This window comes from Genypterus blacodes, unplaced genomic scaffold, assembly GCF_046128005.1.
Source record: "Genypterus blacodes isolate CSIRO-AG114 ecotype Tasmania unplaced genomic scaffold, CSIRO-AGI_Gbla_v1 ptg000222l_1, whole genome shotgun sequence".
Lineage (NCBI taxonomy): Eukaryota > Metazoa > Chordata > Actinopteri > Ophidiiformes > Ophidiidae > Genypterus > Genypterus blacodes.
Genome location: NW_027467021.1, coordinates 113,630 through 138,461, shown reverse-complemented (window position 1 = coordinate 138,461; position 24,832 = coordinate 113,630). Strand labels below are relative to the sequence as shown.

Here is a 24,832-nt window from a genome sequence, read left to right as displayed (position 1 = left end):
AACAGACAAATAAATACTGTACACGCCCATATATGGAACACTAGAGTCAGAAATCACAACACTTGATATATTTGCACTTCCATAGAACCATGCAGCGTTTCTGGCCACTTCCCCTTCACAATAACACTTCTCAGCAACAAATGAGCGGTCATCTGTTGTGTGTATACCTTTAAATAAAGTGCCTTCCTTTAAAACTCTGTGACTCCATGCTGTAAACACCTGTCTGCACCTACACATGAGGGAGGGGAGGAGAGGTCCTGAAGGAGGTCTGGAGGAAACGCCCATGGGGTTTAGAGCGGAGAGACAGGAAAGGGACAGCAGCTCCTTCAGAATAAAAGCTGTGGACGCCTGGAGGAGAGGTTCAGACCACATGGAGCTCTCAGGAATCTCTCTATCTCTATCATCAATCCAATCCAACGCTGCTCCGGATTTAGACCTCCATCTCGTCTCAGAAGCTGGATCTTACCCAGGAGCCAACGGTCTCTGTTTTTAACTCTTTGGCACCCGGGTTGTGTCATTTCAAAGATGTGAGATTAGGATGGATCTATGACAGAGCGTGTTGAGATCTGAGGTTTTGTTCCTGTGCGCTTAACGCCAAGATGATTGAGGAGATTTGAGATCTGATCACTCTGAGTCTTCTGTCGGCCTCTTCTCCCCTCAGCGCCGCTGTCATCTCAAGAATCTGAATGTATTCTTAGCAGCATTGTTGGGATTATTGGTTTATTGGACTCTTCCTGTGTGTGTGTGTGTGTGTGTGTGTGTGTGTGTGTGTGTGTGTCCAACCCCCCATCATGGTACATTCCTGTGAGGAGCATGATTTGGATGTTTGTGGGACGCGGCGATAAAAAGCAAGCAGGCAGGTAGACATGGCGCTTTACACGCCGGGGAATGTGTAGCGTAATAAAAGAGGGGAGAAAGCTTGATGTCATGCCAGATGTGGAACAGGTTGGCGAGCAACTGGAGACTGGAGGCTGCATTCTTTCCATTCATGTCATTCACTTCCCTTCAGTTCACTTCAGTTCAGTTCAGCCTGACATCAGGACGCCGTGCCAAACGTCAGACAGACGCACGCCGTCATCTCTCAACGCAGCGAAAGCTCCCAGTCACAAATGTGCGTTACCTCTGAGTCATTACTGCACCGTCCATGGCTGAGGCATGGTTTAGATATGGTATAGGAGAATGTTACAGGCCCTCAGACTGGGAGCCCAGGCCCTCAGACTCTGAGTGGAGCGCTGGTTCTGGCTGCAGTGCCTCAGTACTCTCTGGCCTCCTCCAGCTCATTCATGAACACGTCTTCATGGGGGTTCTCCGGGCAGCTCAGCCCGTTGTTGGGAGGCCGCACCGCGTGGAAGCGGCTCCAGTCGCCCTTGCAGAGGATCCAGGGCAGCACGTCCACTTTGAAGTGCAGCTCTTGCGACACCTCTGTGCTGATGAGGTTCAGCGTGCCGGCTCCTTTCCCTCTGGTGATCAGACGGCCGTGTTCGTTGTAACAACATTGCTGCGCCGCCAGAGTGGACGAGTCGCCGGACAGCGCCGAGCGGATGCAGGAACGCGCCGACGGCTTGTAGATGTCCAGGCGCTCCTTGGGGCCGCTAGCGTCGCGCCAACGGAACGGGCGGCCGTGCGTCTGGTCGTAGAGACTGACCACGGTGTACGCCGCCTCAGACGGGTACGAGCACGGGCAGCCCGGCAGCTCAGACAGCACCTTCTCCAGGTACCTCTGCAGGAACTCACTCTTACAGTTCAGCCACTTCTCACAGCTGTCCACATCTGATGGAAAGAGCAGAGGAAAGGAGCATTAAGGCACGTGTTACCATAACAACGGCTAGAAACAGGCAGCATCTATCTTCTTCTGTCCCTCAAGAACAAAGTAAAGCCAGACGCCTCTAACTCACCTGTTCCAAACGGCTCGGTGCCGTTCTCCATCTCGAAAGGAAACGGCTCCACCACAGTGTTGACTTCACCTGCAGAGAGGACAGAGGACAGAGGACAGAGGACAGAGGACAGAGGACAGAAGACAGAGGACAGAGGACAGAGGACAGAAGACAGAAGACAGAAGACAGAGGACAGAAGACAGATCAGCTGGAGGTCAACATCTTACACCAGCTCTCTGTACTGGCTCATTGTGTTCAGGGTCACAGGGGCTGGAGCCTAACCCTGTCCCTGCTGGGTTAGGCTCCAGCCCCTGTGACCCTGTGGACAGAGACCCAGCCCCATCACAGAGGCCTCAGCCTTATTCACATCTGCTGTCACTCATAAGGAGAGAACAGAGCGTGTCAGCGCACCAGGACACGGCTCCATGTCACACTTGGAGGCTTCTGTCAGAGTGCAGGAGTAGCCACAGGACTTGGTCCTCTTCCTCTCGCCGTGGCCGCACGTCACTGAGCAGGGAGACCAGGCGGTCCACTCGTCTGTCTCCTTCTCTGTGGGGATGAAAGCAAAAACAACAAGAGATCAGCGACGACAAGAAGAAGAAGAAGACTGAGGAGCATGAGCAGGCCTTCACTCAGCCTCAGCTACACTCAGAGGCTCTGGGTCATGTCTGCTGGCACGGGTCAGTTACAACATGTATTCAAGCAAAGCTAACACGGGAAAGCTGCGGGGTTCATCACGATTATGTACGCTGGGCGGAATTCCTCTGCAAATCCTGAGAAATCTTCTCAACAATTCCAGTGGAACCGTGAGCAGAGCGCCGCGCTGCTGTGGCGCTCTGCTGCCTTCTAATCCACAATAAGCTTTCAAAGTTCAACTCCAGCGATATGAACGGCAATTTTCTCCCCGTCTAACCTTTCTTTCCCATGCAAAGCCCATGTTCTTTTAAAGAAGGCTCCGGCGAAATTAGAGAGAGGCGCTGCTGCTGCGGCTGTCCGCCTCCGCGCCGGGCTCCCTTGTGGTGTTAATAACACTCGAAACAAGTCGTGATCTTGATTAAAGGCGAGGTGGGTTGCAGAAATACCAGCTTGGGTGTAGCGAGCACCCGATTTGACTCTGCGGGCGCTGCCAGCCTCGCCGTGCGGCCACACAGGGACGAGGTCTCAGGGGAGTCTTAATTACAGGAGACGCAGAGACAGACATCCTTGATTTATGCGCACCGAGCCTTTAAACCGGAGCGCTTAACACGCATTGTTGCCTTTTTAGCTGGCGGCTCCACACGCGCACACAACACGCACACACAACACTTACAGTTCCTGCATCAGAACAGGAGGAAGAGGAGGGAGCAGATATTCGGGAATGTCTTTCACTCTCTCCTCTCATTGTCCCCGCGTCTCTTCCGCTGTCCGTGCCGGTGGAGACGCGGAATTTTTTGTTCGGAGCGGAATCATGGAGGAGATATAAGTGTAGATGTTGTGCAGAGAGTTCTGAATGCGCCCCGGAATTCCTCAACCGGCTCAAAAGGCTGAAGCCGCGCAGGGGCACAGAGGGCCGCCGCCAGGGTTCCGGGGGGGCCCACGGGGTCCGGAGCAAGGATGAATGGGCCAGCCGAATGGCCCCTGTCATCCCGTGTTCCCAATCTGCCCTCTAATTGTCCACAACTAGAGGCTGTTTTGTCCCCGGGAACAGTGGCGGCCTCACGCTGCCATTAGCGAGCGCATCGGACCCATCTTCAAACGGACAGTGTCGACTTCAAAGTGCGCGAAATGCCACAATGTCCTGATGGTCGAGTGCTCACGCTGTCTCCTGCTGGCATGTCCTGGCTCACGCCGGCGGCCGGAGGGTTCTATCGTGCAGGTGTCCTAAACCTGTCTGTCTCTGTCTCTGTCTCTGCCTGTCTCTCTCTCTCTCTCTTGTTTGATCTGAGACTTTCAATCAGTTCCCCCTGACATCAATGGGAGCCGATTGATCCATTTCTGATCTTGCACATTTGCACAGCGGCTCTAGATCTGAAGCGTTGGCACACAGAGGCCGCACCACTTGGCAAAACTCACCATAGTAGCTCTGTATTGGATCCAAGCCCTCGTTCCAGTGAGTGTCCCAGTCCCCGCCCACTCCGCTGGGTAAGGGCTCCTCGCTGCCATAATCCACCGAGTAGTCTTCCTCCTCCTCTTCCTCCTCTCCGGCCTCCTCCGCACCTGAGCGGCCGTTGCTGTCCTCGCCGGAGTCGGCGTCGGTGTAGCTCCAGAACAGCGGCCAGAAGAGCTTCTTCCCCCCGATCCAGTCCACCGTGGAAGACGGGGAGGAGGAGGAGGAAGGGAGCCAGTCCTTCTCCTTGGCCAGGTCCATCTCCACCTCCATCTGGGGGTCGTCCACCACCTCGATGGTCACCTAGGTAACCAGAGAGAGACGAAGTGAAATCACTGTCAACAAACCTGAAGGGAACACATGACGGATTGTACATCTGCTGTGTGTGTGTGTGTGTGTGTGTGTATGTGTGTGTGTGTGTGTGTGTGTGTGTGTGTGTGTGTGTGTGTGTGTGTGTGTGTGTGTGTGTGTGTGTGTGCGCTCAGGTCATCGGTCACTGTAGTTACATGATGGAGCTTCATTACTTCCCTCTAACCACATCCTGATTACGCTGAGCAGAGTGGGGGAGCGACGGGAAACAGAGCGACTTTGTTCGGGCCTCAGTCAGAGGGAAACGTGGACATGATGGACGCTACAAGTAACTTAACTACTAACTTAACTCTTTTTCAGTGTAGCTTCGCCGTCCAGCAGCTATTTTCAAAAACAAATGAACTTGTCCTGTAACTTACTTTGTAGCTTGTTGTGTGTGGAGTATCTAACTACATCATTAAGAAAGTAGCTTGGATGTAGCTGAACTACTTTAAATCATGAGAAAGAGTTTGTTGTACACAGTGAGAAACATCGTGACTCCTCCCCGCTCGCTGACCTGTATGTTGGGATTCTGCGAGTTGATGTCGGCGTTAGCCAGATCGGGGAAGTTCTTGAGATCCAGGATGAAGGGTTTGGTCTCCTCCTCGGGCTCGGGCTGTGGGAGAACCCCGACGGAGTGGTGCTGGTTGTGAGGCCACCTCCTCTGGTGGGCGTGGGGCTCCGGCAGCAGACTCTGGACCTGGTTCTGCTGCTCCAGAGCCTCGGGGCTTTCGTACTGAACCGTGCCGCTGTGGAGCGTCTGGCCGTGAGCCTGATTAGAGTTAAAGTCAAAGGTATGAGACAATGTGTTTAGAAATGCCATCTGGACCACAGACAACAAGACACTGGAATGATTTAAAGGACAGAAACTGGTCCAGAGGGAATGTTCTCAATGTCTGCTTCATGTTTGTCCTGCACTACACACTCCTGTCCTTTTCATTTCCATCTGCTTGCTAGCTGGTTGATCAGCGCCTCCAGACAACAATTAGCGCTCTGTTTTCCAGGAAGAAACCTTGAAAACATCTACCGTTTCACAGCTTGGTCAGCAAGTTCTAGAATGCCCCCGAGGCGTCCAAGTGACCGGCCGGACCCTCGTTCATTCTCATTCTCTGTTTTTTTTTTTTTCCCACAACAGCCGTGGCATCCAGGCCCTGGACAAAGAGGGGCCTGTGCCAGAGAGATCCTCTTTTAGCTTTAATGAGAGGGCCTGGGAGGCGTGGGACCCCTGGGCCGGGGCGAGTGTGTCTGAAGCTCCGGACCTCTTTCCAGGTCACTCGCAGGTACGCGGACAGACAGCAAGGACAGAGAAGACGAGCGCTCAGAGAAAGAGTCAACCGTGTCGGAAGAATACAAATCTGTCTAGTCAGCAAAAAGCGATTTGAGGTTGTTCTGATTCCCAGCACATGTGTGTGTCCGTTTCATGTCTGATAGAACATATGGCTACTATGGCTAATGGGGGTCTAACTCCAGACCCCTAAACCACTAATAAGCCCTCCTTTGCCACTCACTCATGTCTGTAACATCCGGGATACAGCAGAACGACCCAGAACTACAGTGGGGGACAGAACCTGGAGTTTGGACCCGGGCCAGGGAGAGGAGGAAGTGTGTATTTATGACCAAACGGGGCGAAGCCTGGAGGACAGGGCGAACTTTACAGAGGGAATACGGTCGGTCAGAAGGAGGAAGAAGAGAAGGCTGAGGAGGAAGAGAAGCAGCTAGTGACATCGCCACTGCTTTGATGATGATGATGATGATGATGATGAGGGTTGATTCACCATTCAATCTCCAATTTAGTACAAGATGATGGGAATGCGATCAGTTTAGAAGTCAATAGATACATATAGGTGGTGATTTCTTAAGATAGGTGGTTTGTGGGTGCTGCTGCTCTCATGCCAACATGTCATACATGTAGTGACAACGTTTACTTACGCTCACATTCTACCACTCACACGCCGAGCTCCAACACCTTTGTTATTATCACGCAGACACACACACAGCTCCAGAGTCAGGGATGGAGAGGGGAGATGAGGGGGGGGGGGGCTGCATACTTTCACACCCTCCTCATCTCATCTTGTTACACATCTGGATCCTGTATTCCTTCGCCCTGTATATCACTCCCCTTTCTGCCTTTCTTCTTCTTCCCCCTGTTTTCTCTAATCCTGCTCTCCTCCTCTCGGTAGTGGGGCTCTTCTGATCAAAGGGCCCGACGGCTGCTGGCATGTGGCGTGTTTAACGGGGGGTGAGGGGGGGGGGGGGGGGGGGGAGAGAGAGAGAGAGAGAGAGAGAGAGAGAGAGAGAGAGAGAGACTATACGTGGACACGGAGCGGGAGCGGGACTTCGCCGCGGCCTGGAAACCGTGCCTCTCCCCTCGCACAGATCCACTTCCCACCCTTGTGACAATGCAAATCCCGCGTGTCCCGCTTTCTCTCATCAATGGAGTGGGGGGGTGGGGGGTGGGATTGAAAACACTAGATCCATTTTGAGCTCCTGTCATTGCCGGCCAGGCGGCGGATGGTGACACACATTCAGGGCAGAGGGAGAGAGAGAGGGAGAGACTGGATGAGGCGAGGGGCGAAAGGGCCCAATGGGGTTCGGGGGGGCAGGCGAGTAAGGCCGGCGGTGTGGCAGCCCTGATTGATGTGCCTGCAGATATCAAAGGCCTCTGCACTTGGCTGTTTCCAAACCATTACAGAAGAACAATAAACTATGAACACTCTTTGATCGCCATCTTTTGTAAACGAGGGGGGGGGGGGATGCGACAAAAATATGCACCGCTTGGTGGAAATGGGGCGAGGTTGGTTGCGGAGGTTGGGGTACACAACAGAGCGGCCCAACAGGTCCCCATGTTTAGGAAAGAGGCCACTCACACTCACACTTCAACACATTCCCCTCCGCCGCCTGAGATGGGGGTAAAACCCAAAACAGGAAATTCCACATTAACACAAAAAAGAGCCAGAGTAAACAATCAGACCAATGACACTTGACCCCAGCTCCAGCGCGAACGATGCAGAGGGGGCTTCGCCTTATTCCGGTTACATAAGCATCTCGTTACTGCGCACCGCTTTACTGTGCTGCCCCACCGGCCCTTCACCCTCCTCCTCCTCCTCACTTCCTCTGCTAATCTCTCCTCTCTCCTCTCCAAGCATCCAGCAGGTTACAGTCACCAACTACAGATGAACAATCACACTAAGGACCAACACTTGATCACACACACACACACACACACACACAGAGTACAATGAGGTTCTGTCCTAGGCACTCGTTCTTGTCTCCTCTTCCCTCCCTTCCTTCCTTTCCTCTCTCTTCGTTTGACATCAGTCAGACACATGATGAGAGAGAGAGAGGGACCCAACAGGGCATCCATGGGAGGCCACACAAGAAGGAAAGTTCAAAGGCAAAAACTGAACCCCGACACACACACGCACACACAAACAGACTTTGATTTCCAAATATGTCCATGTGTAACACAAACATTCCCTCAGACACACACACACACCACACACTACACAGCGTTGGTGTGTGTGTGTGTGTGTCGGGGGTTTGGATTTATTGTAGCGTGTGTGTGCCCGGTGATGGCAAACCTTACTATACATGGAGAGAGGATGGAACAACAGAGAGCAGCCGTCACATCACTGACTGAACCTGGACTCATCTGTTTCATAGTTCACTTCAACATGTGGGTGATTTACACTTAACTGTCTCCATGATCCATGTTTCCAATTAAAGTAAAACTTTCCACAACAACAATAAAGAAAAGTGTGTCTTCAATATAAACTTTAACACAACATGTCAACACTCTATGGGACTCTGAGACTCTATGGTGTCTTGTTTTACGTTTCAGATGCTACCAGCGGCCAATTTCCAACATCTAAGCAGACATTTTGAGATGACTTCCAACACTTAAACATGTATTCTAATGTTAGTATATATTTTTGCATAAGGGAACTCTATTGTGTGTCAGTAAACGCACCTTGTGAGCCATGTTCTTGTGTCTGGTGGGGAAACCGGCCCCCAAACTAACCAGCAGCATCGGCCAGAACACGAGCAGCATCCGGACTCTCCTCATCCCCCCTGGACGCATCTTCTCCGCTGCGACGCTTCGGTCCGGAGGCTTGAAAAGAGAAAAACAACTCGGCTTCTCTCCTCTCTCTTTCTGTCTGTTAATCGACTCGTTTGTTCGCTCAATTTCGATACTTTCCGCCGCGTGAAACTTCGACGACGCGCGCGCCGGTGATGAACGGATGAGATTGGAGGTCTCAGGGCTCGCGCAGAGTGTCGCGCTTGTTTAGGAAGACGCCGCGCGCCAGTGTAACAGAACGTTGTCCCGCGCGCTGTCCATGATGTCTCGCGCTGCCGCAGCTGTGTGTCCGCGCGGCTCTCCGGTCCCCATAAAGGAGCGCTTTAAAGTAGCGGAAAAAAGGAGCGCAAAAGCAAACTAAAAGAACCTTCCGCTCGTCCGCTCGCTTATTCTGCCCCGTCGCAGTGAGTCATGTCGCCGCGGGAGGTTGCGTGTTCGTCCGATGCATTGACATCTGTTGGTTCTGCTGTGCCGCGCGCCTCTGCTGCCTCTCCGATGCGTTAATCCATTCTGCGCACACCGGCTCCAGTGTTCGTGTGGCTGCGTGCGCACCGCCCAGCAGACCGGCTTCAGTCCTTTACGCACACACACACATACATATACACACACACACAGACTCACTCAGAGGGGCTGATGGAGTTGGGGGTAGGATGCTCATTACACACAGCTGTGTCTGTGTGTGTGCATTGAGGTAGTGGGGGTCTTGAAGGTATGAGGAGTTTAGGTCCGCACACACACACACTTTACATTGAGATAAGCCTCATCTTAAACTAAACCTTCCTCTAATACTTCTTTGTGTTTTTAATTTGAGGCAATTTGACCTTTTGTGATCAATGGAAACAAGTCGTCTCTGGAGTCTTACAGGATAACAAACTGCAGGATGTGACTAATCGGCCTAAAAGGCTTTTGAAGGTATTTGTCACAGACATTTCTGTTGTGTATGTGTGTATGTGTGTGTGTTTGCCCGCTGTAAATAAACACAAACCCTTTCCAGAAGTTGATGAAAAGAAAGTGATTTAATCTTTGCATGGTCAACATACATCATGGCTTTAGAAAACCCTTTAAGTGGTTTATCTTCAACCCAAACACAATTGCCAAGGGCAAAGCAACTGATAAGGAAGCTTCCAATGGTCACTGCAGGTCAGTTCACAGAAACGTCACGTTTACACCACAGAGCTGCCATTCTCTGTCATGTTATTGCTTCAATTCCAAACTAAGTGAAGCACGACTCAGAGGGAGAGTTGTGTGTGTGTGTGTGTGTGTGTTGTTGCTGTTTGTAATTACACTGAGCCTCCACACACACACACACACACACAGACTGAACACACTGCTCAGGCTCAGACGGCTTCAGAGGAGGAAACTTCAACCAGAAGTAAATTCTTCACGTCAAAGCAGGACTCTGCACGCTGTAATTCCCCTTTATAATCATCTGTTCCACCACGGGCGACTGCGTTCATTCAATCAAACGCCTCAGTGAGATGTTATTCAAAACTCTTTTATAAAATACAAACAAACAACAATTTTTTCAAACGACTGTTGCACCGCGGCGACAGAGCGTGAAATATGAAATGTGTGTTAAGGGAAGCAACAATTTGTCAAACACATAAATAAAAGCATGACTTTGGTGAAACGTTTACGGGAATGTTGTCTGATCGGCTTCACTGACGCAGCAAAACACATTTCCAAAGACCAAAGTGATGGAAGGTACTCACACACACACACACGCTGTATGAAATGGATGTTGGATAGTGGCACGTGTGTGTGTGTGTGTGTGTGTTGCACTTTGGGCTGATCCTTTCACACAGGAAACAGTTAAACACAACATTACAGAGTGAAAGCAGGTTTGGTTTGGAATGCCATTGGATCAGATGTTCACAGATGATACAGGTTTGATCAGCGACTACGTCATGTGTGCATTCACAATGCCTGTCAGTAGTGTCTGCACTGAAGTAAGACGTGGAGGCGCTCGGCTAAAACACACACGTTCCAATCGGAGCCGCCTTACACACGCGATACGTTCACTTCTCATTAAAAACAAATGCGATACGCGAAAAGACGAGAGAGACGTTACAAATAAATAAAACCATCTGTATGATCAGACGAGCGCGGACGCCACGTCGTCATGCCTACAGATCTGAAGTGGCAGCGTGTCATGGCGTCCAGAGAGGACTGGTGTCTACGCCGATGGGCCAGAGGAGCGCTTGAGCGAGAATGACCACAAAGCAGAATCACACGTGCGGCTCGTTAGCTTGTAGAAATGTTAAAGACGCCGGGCTCAAGTTTATTTTTTTCTGAGTGCAGGTGTAAACAGTAAATAAGGCTGAAAAATATTCCTAGAAAATAAGCGGTAAAAAATATTCCTTACTCTTTGACCCCTGACCCCTCCCCCCTCCCCGTTTAAATGTTCTCTTTTAGAACAGGTGCTTTACATTTGAAGAGAAAAGGTAGAAAATAGATCTATACATATATATCCTTTGGTTAGGGAGCGACCCCCCCCCCCCATACTCTCTATAGGCTCTGTTCAAGTACAAGTGATTAGGAAAGGAGCCGGCAGATAGGAGCACACGGAGGACACGCCCTCCTGTCGCCCCTTTGGAATCGTGTCTCTCTCTCTCTCTCTCTGAGGTGTGGGACGCCACCCTAAGGCCGTACGAAACAACTCCGGGATAAATAATATTTACAAATATCCATTTTTTACTCTCATGTGCTCATAGCAAAAAGTTTGGAACCCATTTATCTTTTTTACAGCCCCGCCCCCTTTAAGTTGCTCACGGTTATTAGAATTAGAAACTCATTATTATTATTATTATTATTATTATTATTATTGCACATATAAGAGACAGGTTCAGTGTGCACACAAGGACGATGCGTCAGGACGCTGGACACGTAGAGATAAAGACGGCGTGGACGAGGCGGTCTCTCCCCGGTGCTCAACACGAGGCGCGGGCCGATAAGGGATGGCGGCGTGCGGCGTGTTTCAAAGCGGGGCGGACCTGTGAGGACTTTGGTTCTGGCGAGTTTGCGGTGGATTTGATGTGGGGATGGAAGAGATATGTGGGAGGAACGCATGGAGCGAGCGAGCGAGCGAGCGAGCGGGCGGGGGTCCAGGAAAGGGAGAACTGGCTGAGGGGGGAAATGAGACGACGGGAAGGTGAAAGAGGGAGAGGAGGAATGAAATGGCGTTGGAGGGGAGCTGATGATGACGAGCCGGCGGCTCAGTCCTGCAGCAGGCTCTCCTCGGACCTCCAGCCCAGCGAGGGCAGCGGCTGCACGCGTCTGGAGTACTTCAGCTGCAGCAGGTCGCCCACCTCGCTGATGGCGCCCAGGGCCTGCGGGAGACACAGAGGGAAGAAGGTCGCTCAGTTCTCAACCCAAACTAAAGAACACCTCCGTCCTCACAGTCACAGATAAGAGCGTGATGACGATAACACAGGAGGTGATGAGCTTTAACCCTGAGCTCACTGAGTGAAGCTGAGCTCAAACTCCTCCTCCTCTTCTTCTTCTTCCCACAGCAGACTATCAGCACTGCAGCACCGCGGGGCACCTGGAAACAATTTACCTTCCCCGCTGACCTTTCTTCTGATTCGGCGGGTTTGAGGAATAAGCGAGGGTCGGCTTTTCCCAAAGACGGGAAAAAAAGAAGAAAAGGCGTCTCCTCCTCCTCCTCCTCGCCGCGGTGCACAACAAAGGGCGGCCCGCTGCCCTTTAACTGGACGATTACAAACGGTGCTGACGTGCTGCTCGCTGAGACCAATGAAGCGTCTGAGGAGAGACAGAGCTGCTCAAATCAAAGCCTCCGTCTGAGCCGCTCTGTAATGCTCAGAGACGGCCCGGCCTTACACCATGAAGGGAAGGTTTACAGCTTAGTGTTATTTAACAAATGCACGCACGTAAACAAAGTACGTCAACCCCGCTACGAAACGATTGTTCTGGAGGAAGAAGCAGGAAGGTGTTTGGACCCACATGAAGCTCTCCTAGCGTGTCAGGGCTAATATGAAGACCTCAACAGTAACGATTGGCTCTGCGACTGTATCCACTTCAATGTGATCCAGCGGTGAAGAGGACGGACTCTGGGCAGCCATGGTTACGTCTCTGTCTCTTTGGTGAAGAGCAAAATGGCCAGTTTGGGAATATTAGAAGGGGCGGCGGCGTTCAATAAATGTGTTTACTTCAGCCTAAAGACTCCCGAGTCATCCGTCCTCACGCTGGGATCAAAGAGGAGGATGTTGCAACGTCTGACAAACAGCAGATTAGGAGAAATGACACAATGTTTCCACTGCCGGTGACATTTAGCATCGTGGCATCGTGTTCCCTGTTCCTCTAACTTCCTGTCTGTTCCATGTGTGAAGGTGTAGAGATACTCACTCTGTCCAGCATCTCTCTGGTGTGTGCGGCTGAGATGCAGAAGCGAGCCCTGGACTCGATGATGGGCGTGGCCGGGAAGCCCACGACCACGGTGCCGATGTTTCTCTTCAACATTTCGCGGCCGAACGCCCTGCAAATCAAAAAAGGCAAAAATTTGACAGAAGAAGAAGGAGAAGAAGAAGGAGAGAGCTCTTCATCGTCACCACTTCTTAGGTTGACGCTTCTCTTTAATGTGTGCAGCTGAAATCATTAACAGACTTTCACACACAAGAGGAGACAAAGATAGAACGCCAAACTAAAAGGATCAGAAGAAGAAGAAGCATGTGTGTCTGAAGGGTTAAACCGTTCTTAGACCCGCGTCTTATTAAGGTTGACTGAACGAGCGCCACCTACCCGATCTTGGCCGGCATGTAGAGCATCATGGGAACCACCGGGGAGTCGTCGTTGCCGTAGATGGTGAAGCCCATGTCGCGGAGTCTTCGGCGAAAGTAGTTGGTGTTCAGTGACAGCTGTCTGAGGCGATCGGCGCCTGGAGACGGGAGAGAGACAGACCGTCAGAGGGGCGGAGCTACAGATCAATATCAAACAGTTAATTAGAATGGACGATTTGGGATTGAATGTGATTTACTGGCTGTGACTTCATGAAAGAGCCGACATGTGAGCTCAGACGCCGAGCTGAAGGCAAACGCACGCCGCTCGCCTTTGAAGAAGACGAACGGGACTCGGAGGTCAAGAGGGCGAAACTAAACACACATCCCTCCTCGCGTATCGGCCCGCTGACCTGCGGTCGCACGGCGCAGACACACTCGCTCGCTCTCCGACCTCAAGCGGAGCCTCCGCAGACGGCATCTTAACCAAATAAATAACCACATGACACACCAGCGCCAAAGGCAACACACATCTGCCAGGCGGCGCTGAGAAACAGAGCAGGAACGCCGCCGCGGCTTCAAAGCGCCCAGAGACACAACAAAGTCTGACATTATATTCATCCAGACGTTTTTACAGCCAAGGAATCCGGAGCTATTCTGAGAACTGAGTGATCGGTTGGCAAAGAAGCAGCAGCATATGACATTCAGAGAGTGTGTGTGTGTGTGTGTGTGAGAGGCTCTGGGTGTCTCTGTGTCGGTTTGCTCCCTCGTGTCTCTGCGACGGGTTTGACTGATGGAGGTTTCAAACAGCAGAACGTCCGCCCTGCGTCCGGAGCCGCCGACGGCCGTACTTAGCGGACTGTCGGCAGGCCCTTCCACCGCCACCCCTGCGTCTTCAAAGGCCTTGGATTTCAAACAGCCACGGGGCTGCAACCAATCAAAGCCTGTCAGGAGTTCCTCTCCGACAGGGGAAACGTCAAGCTGGGATGAGGTGCAAGGTCAGTCGGCTCTGGACTTCCGAGAGCCGACGACACCGCCGAAAAGGGCCGGCTGGGAATGATTGGGAGCAAAACGACAGGAGAGGAGGAGAGGAGGAGACCCGGCGCCTCCATGGGACATAAAGAGTTAAGAGGTACCACCCTACCAGAGAAAACAAGACTGAGTGACCTGTGTGTGTGTGCGTGTGTGTGTGCAGGAGAAGAGTCCAACAGAGTTCGATCTGTGGGCCTCAGCTCCACGCCGCTTTGTACCCAGCGTGAGCGCAGAGAGACACACACAGAGACACACACACACACACACACACACACACAGAGACACACACACGCACACACACACAGAGACACACACACACACACACACACATCTGAAAGCCATAAAAGAGCGAGTGTAGCAGAGTCAACATACTACCACTTCCATCAGCCCGGGCCCGTTCAGAGAGCAGCGGGGGAAGCGACCTTCAGAACGCACAGAGGAGGAGGATAGAGGGAGGGAGGGCGAGAGAGCGGCGGAGGTCTGCAGAGGGACCGTCGGGCTCGGCACTGCCATGTCACAGCGACACAATCAAATTGTAGGTTTGAGCTCATCACTCTCACCGCGCCGGCTTCCAAAATAGCTCCCCGAAAATAAGCTGACAGGAAGGAGAACGGCTCTGTGGACGAGCTGCGTTTGACGTCTGTCGGTGGTGGGATGAAGGGATGAAGGGCATCTTGAGAGCGGGAGCTGATTAGGCGAGGTATCACACACCTTTGTTTACTAGTAAATAATTGGCAGTAAAGCCAGTGATAGGGGCTTTATCACTCGGCTGGGAGCGACACACTTACAAAGGTAAACAAGCACACTGGGCGTTCAGAGCCAAAGTACAAACGGTGGCCAGCAAACTAAATGTCAAGGAAACTCACACCGGTCACCGAGAGAGAAGTCTGACCCTCTGATTCACGCTCACAAGCAAACTAGGCCACAGGCTGGTGCTGCCATCTAGTGGACGTTAGAGGAAAGACACGCGTGGGCAGCAGCAGAGGAGCTGGAGGTTTTATTTTACGCCACACTCACCCAGCGTGCTCCCATCCTCTCCCATGATGATCTTCATGGAGGTGATGATCTGCTGGGCCACCGGGGGGGACATGGAGGCGGCGTACAGGGCGCTGTGGGAGTGTCTGCTCAGATAGTCGATCAGCTCCTGACAGAAGACGATCACACCACAAACACACGAGAACAAAAGTTTAAAACAACTGTCGGACATCAGACGGATGGAGCTGAAGGCAAAGAGGTGAAGCAGAAACCAGAGACGCTCCAATAAAACCAAACCTGTAATACAAGGAGTGGATTGAATTGTATTGTATTGCTGTAGTAAAGTCAATAATGTGGGCCTGTCAGGGCGAGTCGTGTTATTTGTTTCACTGCAGTGTCGGGAGCAAAGGGCGAGCGTCACTTAGAATGTGTTACACTCCTCTTACTGGTAAGAAGAGAGATTTCACATTTCTGGTAAACAGTCTTGACTAATACTGAAACTGAAATGTGATACGGGGCTTAACAGAGTTGGGAAAGAGCCGAGTCCCTGGAGAGGGGGAGGAGCTCTCCCACCACACCAGTCAGTCAGAATGAAACTGGAACAGCAGGGTGAGAAGTCAAGACAGAAGAGTTGAGTTGATTCAATCACACAAAGAGGTGAAGCAGAGTTAAGCCAGTTCACAAACCTTCTTCCCTCCGATGTATCCCCCCGCCGAGCCGAAGCTCTTGGTGAACGTTCCCATCATGATGTCCACGTCTTTGGGGTCCAGGCCAAAGTAGTCCACCACCCCCTTGCCGTGGGGGCCCAGGGCTCCTATGCTGTGGGCCTCGTCCAGGTACAGGTAGGCTTTGTAACGCTTCTTCAAGGCGATGACCTCAGGGAGACGCACGATGGATCCCTCCATGCTGCCAGGGGGGAGAGGCAGGGTTAGAGGGATACTCAGGGTGGTTGATCCAGACACCTAGAAGCTTAACTTCTCTACCTGTAAGTGTGGAGGAACGGAGGGCTTCACCTTTGACCCACCGGTGTGTGTGTGTGTGCTTTAAAAGAGTGTGAAGGAATTCTGGGAAAGCCAATTCACACTCCAACCCTGACATCACATAAGCTACTGTCTGACCTTCCTTTAGGTGTGTGTGTGTGTGTGTGTGTGTGTCTTATTTAGCGGCTGATGTATTTGCTTTGGAACTCCCTGTAGTGATTGAACTCCATTAAGGATGCATTAACAGTGTGTATTGATTACGTCAGGCCAGTTGTACTTGGGAGATATTGATCCAGATGATTGATTGTTTTTCTATAGTAAGCACACCTCCAAGAACCAGACAGAGGTTTATAACAGAAGGGACAACTCTGCAAACATTTGAACTAAATAAGCATGACATCATCTTTATGTATTAGAGCTGTGATGCGTCAGCCTTCGACCCCGTCCTGTCCGTCAGAGCGTACCTGTAGATGCCCTCCACCACGATGAGGATCTTCTTCCAGGGCCGGTGCGTCCTGGGCTGCCCGTGCACGATGGCGTCTCTCAGCAGCTTCTCCAGGCTCTGCATGTCTGCGGCACAGGAAGGGGATCGGGGTGAGCCGCCTTAATAAGGAAACCCGTCAACAAAGGCCAAAGCTTTTGTTGTGAAGGTTTAATTTTGTTCCTCTGAGGAAATATGAGAGCCTTTTTTAAACTAATGAACCCATGTTAATAATTTATGATCAGAAGGCTTTGGAGTTGTTGCTCTGTCACTCTGCTGCTGCTTCCTGTGTGTGTGTGTGTGTGTGTGTGTGTGTGTGTGTGTGTGTGTGTGTGTCTCTGTGTTCACATCCACTGCTGTGTGACTCAACATAATAAACACACCTCAGATGTCCCACTAAGATAGCAGCCCTACGCACCCTGGTTAAAGTATTTACTTTCCTGTTGAGTGAATGAGCTCCGGCCCTGTGTGACAGAGCGACAGAGTCACTGTGACCTTCTGTGCTCTGCCTCACTGGACCCTCTGGCTGTGTCGCTCTTAAGTAAACCTGCTTGTTACTGAGGTCCACTCACTGTTGTGTTTGAAGACCCGGATTGTGGATCCGGACAGGCGGGCGCCCAGGACCAAGGAGGCGTGATTCAGTTCGTCACTCAGGATGAGACAACCCTGAAGAGAGAGGGAACACGAAGGCACGTTCAGAGAGACGGACAGGAGGAGGAAGCTGCAGCTTTTATTGTCTCCTTTACAAGTCCAGTAAAGCTGCTCCTGTCAGCGCTGCATAGACACAAAGCTTCCTGGAACACTGCTGAGCCTGAGTTTCTATGAGTCACCTGGTCAGCCGCCTCGCCCAGAGAGGCTCTGATGCTCTACAGGTGAAAGCTGCCAGTGTGAACCTTTGGTCTGGGTTTCTAAATGACATGTTTAATATTGCTGGAGATTCAGTTCAGCCAAACAAACAAACACATCCACAGCTCTCACCTCCTCTGGTCAATGGATACATGAGCTGGTTACACACACACACACACACACACACACACACACACACACACACACACACAGACGCACACACAGGCACACACACAGATGTGAGCTGGCAGGAAGGTGACAGGCGTGGTTAAGAGTCCACCGAGCCCTGTGACTACAATCTCAGACCTTTCACTGAATCTCTGTTCCTTGTGTGTGTCAGGAGTTTACACACTCGCACAATGTTCACACGCCTGTCAGCTCACATTTCTACATCCTGTTAGAACACTATACTTGAGAGGTGAAAGCAGTAAGTCTACGCCGGTGTGTGTGTGTGTGACTGACTGAGGTCTGAGGTTAAAGCAACAGTAGCCTGGCCCCCCACCCCACACACACACACACACACACACTCAGGGTGTTTTGGAAGAATAAGCCGGAAGCGAGCGTGTTGTGGAACGGTGTGAACTGTTGGAGCTCTGACGCACACAAACATACACATTCACACACATGAACGCAGCTCGTTCCCAACTCAAAGAGGAAACAGTTTGGCCCCACCTGCCCGTCAGGACTGAGCTGTATTCTTTTGCTTTAGAGCGAAAACAAAAAAGGAGGAAGTGAATCAAATTCTCTACCTTGCCAGCGAGTGCAGGAATGTTCATGGAGTTGGTGGCGAAGCCCATGCCAAAGGCCATGGCCGACTCCACGCCCAGAAACCTGGCCACCATCTGCTCCAGCTCCAGGTGGATGTCCAGGTTCCCTAAAGACCACAGCCAATCAACAAGAGCCGCTGAGTCTCGAAAAGCAGCAGTGAACATTGAGGTCGGCGTGCCTCGCCTCACCCACAGACATTCAAAGGTTAAATGCTGAACTAAACAAAGGCGACCAGGTCAACAGTAGATGGAACAATAACTAGAACAGGACTTCAAAGCACGGTGCAGTGTCGTTCACATAAACTCTGCCATCTTTCATGTTTGAGAGCCGCTGGAGTCTGTGGCTTCTGATGATTCTCTGCTCGAGCGCCGCAAACAAAAGCCGGCCGCAGCCTTTCAACTACCTGCAGATGCTTCTCCATCATTTCCTCGTACGATCCGCAGCTCAATTTTCGATAAAAGCACTCAGAGAGGAAGACGAATCAGCCGGGCCTCTTCAAAGGGCCAAGCTCATCCGTGTGTGTGTGTGTGCGTGTGAGAGCGTTGTGTCGGTGCGTACCCGTCTCACAGCGTGTGCTGCTCACTCCCACGCCGTACTTCTCCGTGACCGCCAGGGCGGCGTCCGCACAGGTGCCGGTGTTCTCGGCGAAGCCCAGGTAGTTGTACGAGCCCAGGTTCATGACGTCCTTCACAACTTTGCCTGTGTGACTGAGAGAGAGAGAGAGAGAGAGAGAGAGAGAGAGAGAGAGAGAGAGAGAGAGAGAGAGAGAGAGAGAGAGAGAGAGAGAGAGAGAGAGAGAGAGAGAGAGAGAGAGAGAGAGAGAGAGAGAGAGAGAGAGAGAGAGAGAGAGAGAGAGAGAGAGAGAGAGAGAAAAATGATTCTAGCTTCATTTGAATAATTACCTCCAGCATGTGTGACTGATGCCCTGGTTACTTGGCAACCGTTTCCTGCTCTATGTTGTGGGTATTTATGGTGGTATGGTGCTCTGTGATAATGAACCACACTGTACATGGTTTACACGAAGCCCATGCAGACAGACAGACAGACAGACAGACATGTGCAGATGAAACACTTTCTGGAACAACACTGAGGCAACACTCTCTCGCCACGGCAAGAATTAAAGCTAATTCAGGTTATCAGAGGATTTGACAGTGTGTGTGATTGTCGGAGGAGTGTGATTCTTCCCCCTGACATCATCCTCTGAGGCAGAGCTGAGGCAGAGCGTCCTCCCACGCCGCTCTGCATCGCCCACATCAACGCTTCACACCAGCTCCGTTTCCACAGTATTGCGATTTTTCCACAAAAAGAAACATGTAGCGTCTCTCTGAGAGGCCACGGTAACATTCAGCCACGTCCAGCCTCAATCACAACGACCAAACCTCCTCCAATAACTCTGCTGGAGACACTCAGCGTGCTCGGTAGTGATAAGAGGGGAAAAAATGCTGTGACAAAGCAATAAGTGAGGACGGGAGCAGAGAGACTTTGTGCTGCCTGGATTTGGATTGAAAGGAGATTGTGAGGTTTGAGAGATTAACAGAGGGTCGTCATGCTGCTGCTGCTGCTGCTGCTCTGGGTGGAGCGCTCTGTCACTGAAAGGGTTAATGCTCTTCCAGTACGGTAACATGTGACCGGCTCTGCTGATCAGTCGTCTGAGTCATACTGGTCAGAGGCAATAAGTTTTATATAAGTGAACTTTATCTCTCCGTCACATTCACAACACAACCGTCACACCTTCTGCTTTAACCACACACACACACCCACACACCGACACACCCACACACACACACTTACTGGAAGGTCCAGTTGTAGTCGTGGGAGACCCTCTCCACCAGGTCCATCTTGGCTCCGGGGACGCTGCAGATGGGCCGGTTCCAGTTGTCTCTGATCCTCATGTACAAGTTCCTGGTGTAGAAGTTCTCAAAGTCCTGATAGAGGGGGACGAAGTCCTACAGGGCGGAGAAAGAGAGAGAGAGAGAGAGAGACTAGTGCTCGTTCCTATTTAACTCCAGATACGTGGGAAGCTTCAGAGTGATGAGGCTCTGATGGGCCCGGTTTACCCTCTGCTCCTCTCTCTCCCGCGCCACGTTGCACTTCTCGATGCCCCAGTGGCGGAGGAAGTCGCGGAGGTAGCCGAAGACGGTGAGGATGCCGTAGCCCATGTAGGTGAGCACGGCCACCAGCAGGGGCGTCTCCTCGTAGGACTCGGCGAAGGGCTTCTTGTACGGCCTGGAGTTGTGGGCGACATTCTGGAGAAACACAAAGTAGAGGAGGGATTACAAACAAACATGGAGGTGAAGAGAACAACACTACTGCTGCTGCTGTCAGACTGTTTAGTTTAGTGTGAGGGGTTTGGCAATCTGACCAATATTAGGATCAACATGTAGGTACTCCAGTGAATGTGAGGCGTTTACATACATTTACATTTACATTCCCTCTGTCCTCACTGGGAGTAGAGACAAACTGACACCGATCACAATCACATCCTCTTTGTCTAGAGTTCTAAAGTGTGTGTGTGTGTGTGTGTTCAGTTTGTGGCCTGTGTCTGTGTCTGAAAGTGAAAGTGAGACAGGAACAATAAGGCGGCGGTGTGAACATGTTTCACTATGAGAGGGATTACAGGTTTGGGGGTTTTTGCTTGGAAAGAAAAGCAGAAAAGCAATAGGAGCGCTCACAATAAGGAGCTTTATGCAGGGGGGGAGGCTGAAGGAGGAGCGTGACTCCGCAGAGCAGCAGGCAGTAAACCAGGCAGTAAACCAGCCATCAAACCAGGCCTCTCACTCAGGCAGAGCTTTATGAATGGGATTATTGATCCTGGATTATGGGCCCGTATAAACCCGGGGAACACATCGGAGGAGCTATTATCTGAAAGTCAACACCAGCTACCAGGGGGGGGGAGAATACCTCCATCATTGCAACCTGTGAGCCCCGGTTGTGTACGAAACCAAACAAATGAGCGCCGCCGTTCATTTCATTACCACGCAGCTTAGCAACCACCACATGTGACCGCTCATGCTTCTCCAAGAAATACCTCTGCGCAGAAGAGCGGCAACACACTGCTCTGTGTGTGTGTGTGTGTGTGTGTGTGTGTGAACCTTCCTTTATAGATCCTATTTCAACCATTAAAGTCCAGCTGAACCCAAAGCCACATTCATAAATACGCTCAAAGACGTCAAACACAGCAGCTAAGTAAAGTTACAAACCGCCACATTTGCTGGATTTTTAATAGCTGTAAACAAACGGAGGGAGACAAAGCAGAACTGTGAGGTACACACAACTCTTGTTCCCGTTTGTGCTCGCAGGTGAACAGGAAACGGTCGTATGACATTGAAACCACGACGCTCAGAGAGGCGTTCATGTGGTCACCTGGTGTGGAGACCAGAGCGAGCCAGAGAACAGCTCCACACACACACACACAGCTCCACACACAAACACAGCTCATCTTAACGGCGTCATTATTGACACTGAGAGGCGTTAGTGGCATTGTTTATTTCTGCCCGCTCATAAAACCTCTGCTTCCAGCCGTTTTATCCTCTACAGGAATTACGGCTAACTCGATAAAAGAAGATGAAGGACGCAGACTGAGGTGTCAACGTGTTATTAGCTTCAGGCGACACACACAAAGTGTTTATCTCAGTGTTACTGGCTGCTGCTCATGTGATGACTCAACACAAAGGCAAGTGCCTGCTATTGATCCCTGACATACAGATTCTATAGATGACAGACACGCAACAGGCCTAAGTGTGTGTGTGTGTAACAGCCTCGTCTAGAACCAACGGAGCTCAGATCACCGTGGTAACGAAGGCGTGACGCTTTATTTTTTATTTATAATATAGTCTATCTCTCTCTCACACACACACACACACACACACACACACACACACACACACACACACACACACAGTATGAAACTGCTAATGGGTTCAAATGTTGGTCTTGTGACACTTTCATGCTGAAGTGAGGCTGAGGGAGACTCGCCCTGATTATCAGCTCAGAGCTCCACCAATATCTGCATTAACTGGGGCCAAACCAATACAGGTGCAGATAAGAATATCTACCATAAGGAAGAATCAGATCAGAACCTCACAGGAAATTAAAATGAATACTATAAGAAACTATAAGTAAGATCATAAATAGTAAAAAAGCAGCTGATCCTCTGAGCTTGAGCTCCATTGTCTTCACTGACAGTAAACATTGCCGTGACCTACAGTTGCCTTCACTTCTGACAGCCTGCGTACAGAACACAGCCGTACGGATAGAGATTGCCTGACAGGCGTGACACCTGGACCTGATTGTCTGGAACCCACAGCTCGGTGGGATCAGCACAAGTGCAGCCCAACACACTCGTCTGGAATGTGCCATCCTGGAATACAGGAGAGGGAGAGAGAGAGAGAGAGAGAGACGGTGCATTTCATTCCCTGTGTGATATTAATGAGACTCCTCTGTTTGGCTGTGCAGCTTGGGAGGACGACCCAACCAAAACATATAAGTGAAACTCCCAGATACACTCATACGCTCATACACACACACACACAAACACAAACACACACGCTGAGCCTTTAGTTCCAGCCTTGCAGGACCACACCCTTCACAGCCTGAAGACATTCCTCTCCCCCTGAACTGTCATGTGGAAGTAGGACTCCTCTCCAGACACACACACACACACACACACACACACACAAACACACACACACACACACAAGCTCCTCTTATAATAACACAACAGGACCCTGGTTTTCTTCAAACTAAAGTGTAAACAGAGACCGGTATCCCTCTTTCTCTCTCTCCCCCCCTCTCTCTCTCCCTCACACACACACATTGAGTAACAACAAAGTGTAGGGTTACCTAAGGGGATCGGGTGGCATGATGCACCACCTGTGTGTCTGAATAGTGTTTAAGTGCGGCTTACATCACACACACACCACTAGTTTTTCCTACGCAAAACAAAGCACTTTGAAGGCCACCTGACACACCAGCTACAAACTATACCTGTTACAAACATCTAGCCACCATTACGTCACGTAGGTCATGTTTTAAACCATTGTCCATAAAACTTTAAGCGGTTATTTAAGTTGCAGTTATCAGTGGAACAAGAGAGGTCAGGGAGCCGCAACTCCCACTTCTTTCCCCGGCTGTAACTACAAATCAAACACTCGTAAATTCATTCGCAGGCCAGGCGGAACACGGGACAATAAGCACGTTTATCCGGACCCAAACTGACTCGTCCCGGCGGCGGTGTTTGTTTGTAGCCCTTCTGCGTCGAGCCGTCTGACCGTCGGGCCTTACCTTCTCCCGGGGGTGGCGATACTTCTGTGGCTGTTCGAACAGGCAGTGGTTCTTCACGAAGCAATTTTTGCTAGCTTTCACGCCGTTTGAGGTCCGGTGACAGGCCTCCCCGTTCGGCAGCTTGTTCGCCGAGCTTTCCGTCATATTTGAGTCCGCCAAGCGCGCCCGTAGAATTCCCGTTATCGAGTGGCCCAACTTGTGTTACGTTGGCGGTGAAGTCATGTATTGGAGCTGCGGGGAAGAAGACGGTTGATGACGCCCACTCTCCGCCGCTGTGACCGCACAGGCAAAGCCGGAAGTCCCCGCCCCGCGCGCTGCCTTCACTGGCCAATGACGCACCGTCGCTACAAAGATCATCTACGAGAGAAGATGCATCACTCTGAGTGCGCTCCTCTGTCGCTCACACGGCGGTTCTCAAACTGTGGTACTAGCGCCACTGGTGGTCTCTCAAGCGTCCCCTGGTGGTTCAAAACACTTCCGTTTACTGCGGTAGATTATTCACAATTAAAATCGATTTCTTCGGTAAATTACAGAAGAGCAGAGGTGAGGTCCAGTGTAAATAAAAGTTAAGCGTGGTCACGACTTACACCGTGAATTTCTGTGACACAGGGCCACACAATAGTAATGCAGTGTGGACACAGACTCCTCTAGAACTCTACAAAGGTATTAAGTGTGTGTCAATTAATTCAAACAAACCCTGTTGTGTCAAACAAGGACTCCCTGGATCTAATCCAGGACTCAACACATCACCAGAATAATAGTGGATTAGAGTGTTGAACAAACAATGGCTGATTATTGGGGAAGTGTCAAAACTTCCACTCCAGGTGACTTTCGTTCATGCATCAGCTGAATACTCTCTTCCTTCACTCACCTGTCTCTCCCCTGTGCAGACCTGCAGGGGCAACCAAGGGTCTAGGACGCCTCCAAGGTGATTCCCATGAAAACAAATGTTTAAAGAGGAAACAGTCACTACACTGAATGGGTCATTTTGAGTGCAATGAGAAAACCCGCTTATTTCACCAGTAGTGAAAATGTTGAAAAAGGGGAAGAATAAGTAATACGCCTTACTTCTTTGTCTTTCTGGAAGGTTGTGATCAGGAGAATTGTTGTGATAGGAAAGGAAATAATGTTTTTAATTCACTCTGGACTACATATCTTTTTAAATGATGGTTTAGGATAATGTCTCTCAAGCCTGCATCCATAGACATGACTGATGAACAAAAAGACATAACATAACATCAGACTGTAACCTACACTACCTCACATCGGTCCACATACAAGGACACACAACACACAATGTTGAATTATTTAAAAACATGAAAATGAGGCAAGTGTCAAACTGAAAGTA

The 24,832-nt window shown here is 50.8% G+C and overlaps 2 protein-coding genes across 2 annotated transcripts; both read right to left on the bottom strand.

Annotated features, from left to right (window-relative positions):
- Positions 1–9,295, bottom strand: ism2b (isthmin 2b). Its single transcript, XM_076170521.1, has 6 exons — positions 8,279–9,295; positions 4,826–5,080; positions 3,927–4,263; positions 2,286–2,423; positions 1,896–1,964; positions 1–1,770 (listed from the first exon to the last, which is right to left on the bottom strand). The coding sequence occupies exons 1-6, from the start codon at positions 8,387–8,389 to the stop codon at positions 1,253–1,255; spliced, it is 1,428 nt and encodes a 475-aa protein (XP_076026636.1). The 5' UTR covers positions 8,390–9,295; the 3' UTR covers positions 1–1,252.
- An 88-nt stretch (positions 9,296–9,383) lies between these two features.
- Positions 9,384–23,764, bottom strand: sptlc2b (serine palmitoyltransferase, long chain base subunit 2b). Its single transcript, XM_076170519.1, has 12 exons — positions 23,485–23,764; positions 20,259–20,447; positions 19,993–20,147; positions 18,760–18,908; positions 18,183–18,307; positions 17,160–17,253; positions 16,571–16,676; positions 15,813–16,032; positions 15,169–15,295; positions 13,145–13,280; positions 12,752–12,881; positions 9,384–11,715 (listed from the first exon to the last, which is right to left on the bottom strand). The coding sequence occupies exons 1-12, from the start codon at positions 23,626–23,628 to the stop codon at positions 11,602–11,604; spliced, it is 1,689 nt and encodes a 562-aa protein (XP_076026634.1). The 5' UTR covers positions 23,629–23,764; the 3' UTR covers positions 9,384–11,601.
- Between the last annotated feature and the right edge of the window lie 1,068 nt (positions 23,765–24,832).